The sequence below is a fragment of the Cavia porcellus genome, unplaced genomic scaffold (assembly GCF_034190915.1).
Source record: "Cavia porcellus strain 051 isolate PalLab524CR breed Dunkin Hartley unplaced genomic scaffold, mCavPor4.1 scaffold_26, whole genome shotgun sequence".
NCBI classification, from domain to species: Eukaryota; Metazoa; Chordata; class Mammalia; order Rodentia; family Caviidae; genus Cavia; species Cavia porcellus.
Window position 1 is genome coordinate 21,800,266 of NW_026947509.1, and position 10,691 is coordinate 21,810,956.

At 53.9% G+C, this 10,691-nt stretch overlaps 1 protein-coding gene across 2 annotated transcripts; it reads left to right on the forward strand.

The window, feature by feature from the left end:
* Positions 1–1,792: 1,792 nt before the first annotated feature.
* Jph4 (junctophilin 4) lies at positions 1,793–10,570 on the forward strand. 2 transcript variants are annotated; one of them, XM_003474477.5, is made up of 6 exons: positions 1,803–2,705; positions 3,255–3,804; positions 4,479–5,250; positions 8,238–8,356; positions 8,671–9,203; positions 10,092–10,570. In XM_003474477.5, the coding sequence occupies exons 2-6, from the start codon at positions 3,426–3,428 to the stop codon at positions 10,173–10,175; spliced, it is 1,887 nt and encodes a 628-aa protein (XP_003474525.2). In that variant the 5' UTR covers positions 1,803–2,705; positions 3,255–3,425; the 3' UTR covers positions 10,176–10,570. The 2 variants fall into 2 exon arrangements, with proteins under 2 accessions (XP_063092953.1, XP_003474525.2); XM_063236883.1 differs by lacking the exons at positions 8,238–8,356; positions 8,671–9,203; positions 10,092–10,570 and adding an exon at positions 5,592–7,596 and having other exon boundaries at positions 1,793–2,705.
* Positions 10,571–10,691: the final 121 nt, after the last annotated feature.

Sequence of the window (10,691 nt, forward strand, 5' to 3'; positions counted from 1 at the left end):
AAAAAAGTGTCCCTTCCCTAAAAAGGGGTACTGCAGGCTGTGGTAGGGAGAGACCAAAAAGGGGCTGCAAGATTGATTCTCTCTCCAAAAAATACAAATCCACGCACTCCAGGGTTCTCTTGTTCAAGATCAGGGCTTCATCAAACCCTGTCACCAATAAGGCATTTTGCCTTAACTCCTGCTCAAGAACAGGGCACAGGTCCTCCAGGCCCACTGATTGCTTTTACTTGTTTTTCCCCTTTTTTTCAGAAAAGAGGAATCACAGGGACGAGGTACTGTGTGGAGAAGGAAGGGCTAAATATCTAGAGTTGAGCCATGCAGCTGGGCCTGCCCCAGAGCACTCTTGTGTGGGAGTCAGAGTCAGTGCCTCTTTCCCTCCGGAGCCAGCTGAAGTTCAGTTCCACTGTAGTCCTATTTCTACCCTGTGAACTTGTCAGGGCACTAACCACACTAGAAAGCTTCATAGGTGACTGTCTTCTGTACTAGACAGGAAACTCCATGAGGGCAAGCACCAGGTATTCTCCCCTGGAAATCCAGCTCCTGGTCATAGTTTGCTGGTGAACAGCAAGCTATATTGATGGTGATGAATAGAGAAATGAATGAACTCTAGCAACAGTGATGTCCCAAGTGGAACCATTGCTTCCTTGTTTTGTGCCAAACACCCAAAATATATGGTCCCTACACTGTAGGCTTAACGTTCACAGGTTTCTTTTCATATAAAATTTGAGAAAAACACAGTGCAAGGGAAATCCCTGTTTCTTTCATGCTCTTTATCTTACCAAAGAACTCAAAATGGTGACTTTGAGCCTAAGGGAGGCTCCCAAGCACATGGAACACTGGGAGAAATTACTTGACTCAAAAAATCTGAAGTCTTCTGTGGGTGTAGCTTACTGGTAAAGCATATGCTTAGCATGCCCAGGCTGCTGGATTTGAGTTTTAGCACAAAAAGAAAATTCATGTAGTGTTATAATCTTAGTTCTGCCACCTCTGCTTTGTGGTTTCTTCTGAGTGACTTCCTCTTCTGGCCCTATTTTTCTCCTCTAAAATGGGGGTGGAGGCCTGTTCAGCCAATTGAGTGGATGTCTCTACCTACTGTGTGTAACTGGACACAGTAACAATGTCTTCCTTCTTCCCAGGTGCTTAGGGGCAGGGATAGAACTGGATGCAAATCCCTGAAGAAGAAGAAGAAGAAGAAGAAGAAGAAGAAGAAGAAGAAGAAGAAGAAGAAGAAGAAGAAGAAGAAGAAGAAGAAGCAGAAGAAGAAGAAGAAGAAGAAGGGAACTCTGTGTGCCTACATCTGGCTGTAAATACTAAGGTCCAGATGTGCAGCCCCTCTCTGGTGAAGAGACAGAAATAGGGGGATTGTGAGCTAGAAAGGTCCTTGCCACAAGAAGAGCCTGCCCAAACATATTTCTGTGTCTTTGCTTCTAGGTTCACAAAAGATAAGACTGTAAAGCCCCCAAATCTTCATTCCCTAGCTAAATTAAAGCACCACACCCTAACACAAAAACAACACACCCCTCTCCCTTTAGAGGGCCAATCCTGGGAGAAACAGATGATGAGGGCAGAGGATGGTGAGGTCTGGAGCCAGGCTTTGGGCAGGAAGGTGGCAGGTTCACCTCCCCTCCTAGGGCCCCACCCCCACCCAGCAGCGCTTCAGCTCTCTTACCTCGATCTGGGCTCTGCCTGCCAGGATTTCTATAGCCACGCCTGCCCGTCCCTGCAGTGCTTTCTCCCTCCCTTCACTACCTTATTTTGCTCTCTCAGGCTCCAAGTCAGTTTCTGGATTTCCCCCTCTTTTCTCCCCGCTCTTCCCCTCCGCGGCCATCCCTCACCAGCCCGAGTGGATGTCCCTCCCTCCCTCCTTCCCTCCCTGTCGGCATCTGCCACCTCCTTGGCTCTCTCCCTGCACCTCTTTCTTTGTATTCTGCTCGCCCTCTCCCCGCCTCTAGAGCATCTCTCCTCCCCCGCCCGGCTCCGGCCTCCCCCTGCTACCCCATCTTCAGCTCAGTCTCCTCCCTCCAGCTCCTCTCTCCTCCCCTCGCCTCACCCCACTCCCGCCTGCATGCCAGGGTTCCTTTCTACCTGGGGGTCTCTATACCTTTCAGTCCTCCTCCCCCTCCCCACTGCCTCCTCTTTCACTGCAGGATCAGTGGGACCCATTCTTTTCTCCCTGGGCACACCCCCCCCAACCCCATCCCCATCGCTGCCACTGGCTCTTCTTCATCCTCTTCTCCTCCCCACCCTCTCCTCTCTCTTTTCTCTTCTCTCTGCCCCTTTAAATCTGCCTGGCCCAGCCTCCCCCGTGATGCTGGGATGGAGCAAACATTGATTTGTGCTGGGATGGAATCGGAATTTTGATTTTTTTCTTTTTCTTCTCCCAACCAAAAGAAGAAAAAATAATAAAAACACTCCCTCTTGATAGCCCTCCCTTCTCATCCAGCGCCCAGCTCCTCTTTCCTATCTCTATCCAAAGCAGATTTTTTTCCCTCTACACTATTCTCTTCTCCCTCCACCCCTGCCACGACCTCACCGCCCAGCTGAAGAGAGAGGGGACTCTCCCACAGCTCCCCCACCTCGCCTTCCCTCTCTGGGTTGGAGCAGTCTCTCCGGAAGAGGAGGGGGCTTGGCTAGCCCGGGTGGGAGTGGAGGTATCCTGCCATGGACGCCTTGCCTGGGAGGCAGCCTGCGCCTCAGCCCACATGGTGAGTACCTGCCTCCTCCTTTCCACCCGTCTGCCCATCCCCACCCTGGCTTTTCCCCTAGGGAGCTTCCCCCATCTCTATCCTTTCCCCCACAGACCGTTTTCCCACCTCGGTCCCATCTCCCCGCTACAGCCTCTACACCACCCACCTTGGGTTTGCTGGGGAAGCCAAAGAACCAGGACAGAGGGGTTCTAATATCAGCTGGGAAGCGGTGGCCTACCATTCTGCCCAGCTCCCTCTTAACACCACCACCACCACCACCACCCCCCGCAACTGCCATTCCCTACTCGGCAATCTAGGGTTCTAGGTTGAAGAAGTGGGACTCCTGCTTGGGGTTGGAGCCCCAAGTCCTGGGAGGAGCCCTCTACAAGTTGGGAGGATGGACAAGCCCCCGCGCCCCCAAAGCTTGGGAGCGGCCGGAAGATGCTACTGACGGGGCGGGGGAGGGGGTCCTGGGGGGCGGTGCTGATGCTCCTGAGCCACCTGGTCCGGGAGTGGGGGCAAAAAGGAGAGGTCTCGCTCTCCATTTGCCCCCTTCTTTCTCCACAGCCACTCAGGATGAGGGTCCGGCCCTGCCTGCCCGCGCTGGGGCCCCTCCGCCCAGCCCCGGTCTAACTGCCCCCGCCCCCAGGCCTCGTCGGGCCCCCAGACCCCCAGCCGGCTCTCCAGCCTCAGGATGCGCTGAGCCACCGGGGGGCTGAGGCCACGCCAACTACATGCATGTCCCCCGGGGGCAAGTTCGACTTTGACGACGGGGGCTGCTACGTGGGGGGCTGGGAGGCGGGGCGGGCACATGGCTACGGCGTGTGCACGGGGCCCGGAGCCCAGGGCGAGTACAGCGGCTGCTGGGCGCACGGCTTCGAGTCACTGGGCGTCTTCACCGGGCCCGGTGGACACAGTTACCAGGGCCACTGGCAACAGGGCAAGCGCGAAGGGCTGGGCGTGGAGCGCAAGAGCCGCTGGACGTACCGCGGCGAGTGGCTGGGCGGACTGAAAGGGCGCAGCGGCGTGTGGGAGAGTGCGTCCGGCCTGCGCTACGCAGGACTCTGGAAGGACGGCTTTCAGGATGGCTACGGCACCGAGACCTACTCCGACGGAGGTGCGGGCCCGGCCCACTGCTGTCGCCCTCGCATCCGCGGGTGCCTTCCCCTGCCACTTGCCCCCCACACCCTGCTGTTCCCCACGCACATGTGTTCCCCAGACACATGTGCCCCTGCGCCCATTCTTCTGCTTCTCCATGCACCCATCTGTCCTGCATACTGTTCCCCATCCACAGCCCCATTTTTCTGCCTCTCCCACCAGCGAGCGCACGCGTACTCCTCCTTTGACTGTCTTCTGCCTGCTTCCCAACCTCTACCTGCGGGTTCCAGACTGTGCCCTGCCTGCCTGGAGGCTCACACCACTGCCCCAGTCAGCATGTCCTCACAATTGTTTGCCTGTCACAAGCTTATCTTATACACCTCCCCCCACCGTGTCTCCCTGCCCCTCACACCCTTTATCTGTCACACACTCCCAGCCTGCCTACCCCGCCTTTCCGTCTACCCACAGTGCATTCTAATGCACGTGTCTTCTGATACCTGCACTTCACTGCTTGGCTACAACTTGCCACCTAGCCTGCCCTGGCCGCCTCTCCCAGTGCCCTTTCCAAGCCTCCATACCCGCTGCCTCCACCTCTCCCACCTGACACTTGGGCTTCCAACGGTTTGGGGGCCTGGGATGCAAGGAGCCCAAGCGCCAGGTTCTGACTCTCTCCCACCTCTGTTCTGCCTGCAGGCACATACCAGGGCCAGTGGCAGGCTGGGAAACGCCATGGCTACGGGGTGCGCCAGAGTGTACCCTACCATCAGGCGGCGCTGCTGCGCTCACCCCGCCGCACCTCCCTGGACTCAGGCCACAGCGACCCCCCGACGCCGCCCCCGCCCCTGCCCCTGCCCGGCGATGAGGGAGGCAGCCCAGCCTCTGGCTCCCGGGGCGGCTTCGTGCTGGCCGGGCCTGGGGACGCCGACGGTGCATCCTCCCGCAAGCGCACTCCAGCGGCAGGTGGATTCTTCCGCCGCTCGCTGCTGCTCAGCGGGCTCCGGGCAGGTGGGCGCCGCAGTTCCCTGGGCAGCAAGCGGGGATCCCTGCGCAGCGAGGTGAGCAGCGAGGTGGGCAGCACCGGACCACCGGGTTCCGAGGCCAGCGGGCCCCCAGCCCCAGCACCTCCAGCCCTCATTGAGGGCTCAGCCACTGAAGTGTATGCGGGCGAGTGGCGAGCTGACAGGCGCAGTGGCTTCGGAGTGAGCCAGCGCTCCAACGGGCTGCGCTATGAGGGCGAGTGGCTGGGCAACCGACGGCACGGCTATGGGCGCACCACCCGTCCGGACGGCTCCCGGGAAGAGGGCAAGTACAAGCGTAACCGGCTGGTGCACGGGGGCCGTGTTCGCAGCCTCCTGCCTCTGGCCCTGCGTCGGGGCAAAGTCAAGGAGAAAGTGGACAGGGCGGTCGAAGGCGCCCGTCGAGCCGTGAGTGCTGCCCGCCAGCGTCAGGAGATCGCCGCTGCCAGGTGGGCTAAAAGTAGAGAATGCTGTATGTATAGGAAAGCAGAGGGGTGTCTAAGAGGCCCTTAAGGGGCAAGGCCTAGGGCCTGATGGGAAAGAGCACGCCTAAGGCCCTGCAGCTGTAGCCCTGGATTTGGGGTGTTTATATGTGAGGCTACAGGTGGATGTGGGTGTAATTGGGTGGCTGGGCATTCCCAGAAGTGCACAAAACTGTCTCAGTGTCTTTTCTATGGAGATGTGTGTCTGTTGAATCCATCAGTTGTGTGTATGAGAATAGCAGTGAGCCTTCTTTGTTGCTACCCAGAAACCTCTTCAAACTGACCTGTCCCTGGTCTTCCTCTTGCAGCCCATCCAGCCTTCTGGCCTCAGGCTAGGAGCATCAGCCTTGGGCAGAAGTGGGAGTGGTCTCTTCCCAACTATGCTCCAGCCTGGCACCCTTTCAGCCCTGGGCCTTGGGGAGATTTAATCTTTGCAGCCTGTCTACCCACCTGAAAAAGCTAGTCTCTCCCAGCTTTGCTTCCCCTGACTTTAACCATAGGTGAAGGTAGGGGGAGAAGAGACATACCTGTAAATGGAAATTTCTTTCTGTAAATCAGATTATATTTCCATGCATCAGGAAACTCACTATCCAAAGCAGTGCTTCCCAACAATAATGTAATGTGAGCCAAATATGTCATCATAAATCTTTTATTAGCCACATTAAAAATAAAATGACACAACACCTGCCTGACAAGTGCAGAGTCCTGAGTTTGATTCCCAGTACCAAAAATAGATAAATAAATAAGAAATGGGTGAAAAAACTTTAACATTTATATTAAACCAATATACCCAAAATTTTTTAATTCATAATCAATGTAGTTATTGAGATTATACATTCCCTTTGGACCAAGCCTTTAAAATCTAATGTGTAAATTACACTAATAAGAACATTTTCATTCAGACTAGTCACATTTCAAATGTTTAATAACCACCTATGGCTTGTGACTCTGAATTAGACACCACAGACGTAAAGAAAGCCAAAACTCTATTTGTAATTGGATTCGTGGACCCCTGATTTATAAAGCTCATAATTTGAGTGTTTATATATTGCAGTTTCTTTAAAAGAGATGGAGCACATTTAAGACATTTGAGACTGTTCCAGAGAGCTAGATAGAGATAAGGATATGTCCAAATATAATTCAGTGAATTTATATAATAGGTTACAAAGTGTGCGTGTGCGTGTGTGTATGTGTGTGTGTGTGTGTTTATGCCTTAGTATGAACATGTCAAATCCAGAGTAATGCCTGTGCCAGAGAATGTACAGATGTAGATGTATCTGAGAATCTGGTTGTTAGAATCCAGGGCTTTAAGCCAGGAAAGGGGGAGGGCAAAGCAACAGGGAACATTTTGGGCTAGATAAGGTGGAGGCATATGCAAGAAAAAACTGAGCTCAGTAACTAGAGGATCAGGCTGTAGGAAAAGGCTGGTTGGTATCCCCGGCAACAGGCCTGGCAACTCTGATTGGCTGCTGGCTGCCATGGGAACAGCACAGCCTCTGCAGCAGGTGCCTCGGCCAGGTAGCCTGAGCCTGGCCTTGATGCCTGAGCACAGACTAAATCAACTGCTTAAATGTCATCATCTGTACCTTCCAGACACAAAAACACAGGCCCTTGTCATGTCATGGTTGTCAAGAGAACTCAGTGAAACTCAAGACCGTGATTTCATACTCTACCCCAAACCCCAAGACCAGCTTAGTTTCAAGACAGGGTGAGTCATGAGGTAGTCTGAACACACTAAGACAGCAAAGGACAGGGTTATCTGAAGTCCTTTCATAAACAGGAGTTGGACTTAAGACTACAGTGGACATCACTATCCCTCAGGTCCAGATTGCCTTTCTAAGCCAGATAAAACAGACCTGAGGCCTGAAGGAGTCAGAGGTCTTGAACCATTCAAGCTCATAGCAAGTCTATCTGATTATCTTTGTCCCACACTTGAGTCAGAATTACAGAACTAATTTAATGATTGCAAGCCATCTCCAACTAATAGCTGAGAGGGAAAGGGAAGGACAAATTGAGGAACATCTGACATTAGGAAAACTGAGAAACAACAATGGACAAAGGATTGATAATGCTTCAGGATGACCTGTACCTAGGGAGCAGGCCAAGATAAAACAGGGGTGTATGGAAAGGAGACTACGAGTTTACCCCAAAAGAATAATTGAAATATTGAGCAAATACTGAGAGAAGAGGATGCAATTGTAGCATACAGGGGAGATCCACTCTCAGTCCAGTTCTCAACCTCAGAAAAGCATAAGGCAGGGCAGTGACAGAGTGGGAAGAATGGTGTGGAAAGAGGCCACAAAAAAGTCAAAAGGGAAATTCCCATGCTGGGAAAACTGCCCTGGAAAAGGTAGGATTAAATAATTAGGAAAGCTAGCAGTGGCAAGGGGGAGGGGGCCTAGGAACAAGGGGGCAAGGGAGAGGTGGAACTGTAAGGAAAGAAAAAGATCATGGTACAGGACAGTCCCCTGGACACCACAGGAAGGCATGTGAGCCCAGGTGTGAGGGGTTGGTAACAACAGGAAGTCGCAAAGATGGCGATCAGCAGAGCTTGTAAGCATCAAGCGGGGTACAGAGGATGTGCTGTCACTAGGCAGGGAAGAAGACAGCAATGGAACAGCAGGGTTTGGAGAGGGCCTTGCCCCTGCCACTGGAAGGAGGAAGTGTTACTACAGGATGCAAGGGTAGAGGATGTGAGAGAGCAGGAAGGTGTGACAGAGGTAAACAGCCCAGTCCAGGAGAGAGAATGAGAGCAGGCAGGGCAGGGAATGAGAGCCTGGCCTGCCCAGGAAGGGAGCAGCTGGCAGAGCCTGAGGAAGGGCGAGGACTGCAGGTGAGCTCAGATAAGACTTGAGGGGTGTGAAATGGTGGGGACATGAATGAGGGGGCTAGGGTGTCTGAGCAGTTGAAGTGGAGGGAGATCCACTAAGTCTGTATCTCCTGGGACCTAACAGGGCAGCAGATGCCCTCCTAAAGGCAGTGGCAGCCAGCAGCATTGCTGAGAAGGCTGTGGAGGCAGCACGGATGGCCAAACTGATCGCTGAGGACCTACAACCCATGCTAGAGGCTCCAGGTGAGATGTGGGCAGCCTGGGGAATGGGTGAGCCCCTGGAAGCCAGAGAGGCTCAAACGGGTGGCAAGCACCACCGGAAGTCTGGGGATGGGAAAAGCCAAGGTACAGAGTCCAAGGGTATAAAGGATGGGAACCACACCCAGTTTTCTGGGGAGTGGAACTTGGAATTATGCAGCAGGCTAATGGGGTTTTAGGTCTGGTGTTGAAAAACTTGGAGGCTGGGGGATACCAAAGACCTGGGCAGAGCCTCGGGCTGCGACTGCTCTAGCCTGCAGCCAGGCAAGCACCACTGATGCTCAGCTATCCCTACCCAGGCCGCAGACCCAGGCAGGACTCAGAAGGTTCCGACACAGAGCCCTTGGATGAGGACAGCCCTGGGGTTTACGAGAACGGACTAACCCCATCAGAGGGCTCCCCCGAACTGCCCAGCAGTCCTGCCTCCTCCCGCCAACCCTGGCGAGCCCCTGCGTGCCGGAACCCACTGCCGCCTGGAGGGGACTGGGGTCCCTTCTCCAGCCCCAAAGCTTGGCCTGAGGAGTGGGGGGGGCCGGGTGAGCAGGCAGAGGAACTAGCTGGCTATGAGGCTGAGGATGAGGCTGGGATACAGGGGCCAGGGCCCAGAGATGGTTCCTTACTCCTTGGAGGCTGCAGTGACAGTTCCGGAAGCCTTCGAGAAGAGGAGGGTGAAGATGAAGAGCCCTTGCCTCAACTGAGGGCTTCGGGAGGCTCAGAACCTGAGCCCGTTGCCTGTCCAGTCCTGAGGGGCCCTTCCCCAAGGGGTCTGGATGCTGGGTACCTGATGGAAGAATCTGAGGAGCCTGCTGCAACTGAAAGACCTGCCCAGCCGGTGAGACACCCCTGTCCCCACTTTCAAAGCCTGGCCTCACACCCTTTCCAGACCTCTGTCTGATTCCCTGAGGGGCATTGATTTCCACTCAGCTTCCTCTCTGCCAGACTAGTCTTGGACCATATTCCACTTCAAAAAAAAAAAAAAAAAAAAAAAAAAATAGACAATTTTAAGCTAGAAGGAACCTTAGAGACCTTCAAGTCCAGCTCCCTCATTTGACAGATGGGGGAACTGAGACTCACAGTAGTTAAAGTAACTTTACCACAGTATCAAACTAATAATTAATGATAGAACCAGAACATATTTGCCTGTTCTCCTTCCATATCATTTCCAGCTCCCAGTTTCCTACTCCACCCCCACCCCCACCTCCGCACTTTCTCTCTTTGGTGCCCAGAAATAAAAAAAGAAAAAATTCTTCCCTCACTCCCCCTCCCTCTCCTGGGAAGAAAGAAAATAGGGGAAAAAAGGCAGAGGACCAGAAGAGGAGGAGTTTCCCCGTAACCCTCTGTTCTGATTGGATTCCAGGCCATCTCCTGTTTCCTGGCAACCACATCCTCACCCCCTGCATCCTTCTGCCTTACTGCAGCACTGGCTGCTGATGCCAGTGTCTGCTACTAAGGCCGGGCACCTTCTGCCTGGGCCACATGATATGCTGATGGGAGGGGAGTGGAAGGAGGAGACAGAAAAGGGCTGGCCCTGTCTCGAAAGTGCCTGAGCAAAGGTGGGGCTCTGCCTGAGAGCAGGGAATTGTTTTGCAATAGGAAACAAAGGTTGGAGATCCACCTGCTCTCTGGAGGGATGTATCTACTGAAGCCAGGACAGAGAGACAGGATTTAGCAATGGGTTTGGACTGCAGGGACTGAGGCTGCTTCCCCCATGTCTCTCTAGGGAGCTGCCAACCCGCTGGTGGTGGGAGCCGTGGCCCTCCTGGACCTCAGTCTGGCGTTCCTGTTCTCCCAGCTCCTCACCTGAGGCTATTTCCTGGCCTAGTTCTGGCTTTGGTTGCCTGCCTCTTCACCCCTTTGGCCTGCCTTTTTCTCTTTTCCTCATCCTGGTTGTTTTTTCGCCTTTTTCTCTTCTGTCCCTCTTGGTTTTGGTCTCTTGCTTTTGCCTTCCCTCTCTCTCTTCTTTCAGATGCTCTTATTTGCCCTGGACCTCTTGCTCCCTCACCCTATTCTTCTCTAGATTGTTTACATATGAAGGGCTTTTCTCTCTCAGAGTTGCTCTCCTCTCTGAGACACACAAATCTAAGTCAGACCATTGCCCCGTGCCCTCCCCACATTTTCTTTAAACCTACACTCTGCTGAGGGTGGGGATTTGGTGTCTTGAGGAGTGTGCTGGAAGCTGAATGCAGAGGAGGAAGAAAATGGAAATGAGGCAACTAAATGCTGGACCAGCTGCTGGCTGAGCCTGTGGCTTCCTGGCCCAAGTGAACAGGCTGGAGGAGATGCTGCCTCCACCTCTTACCTTGGAGGATATTACCTCACC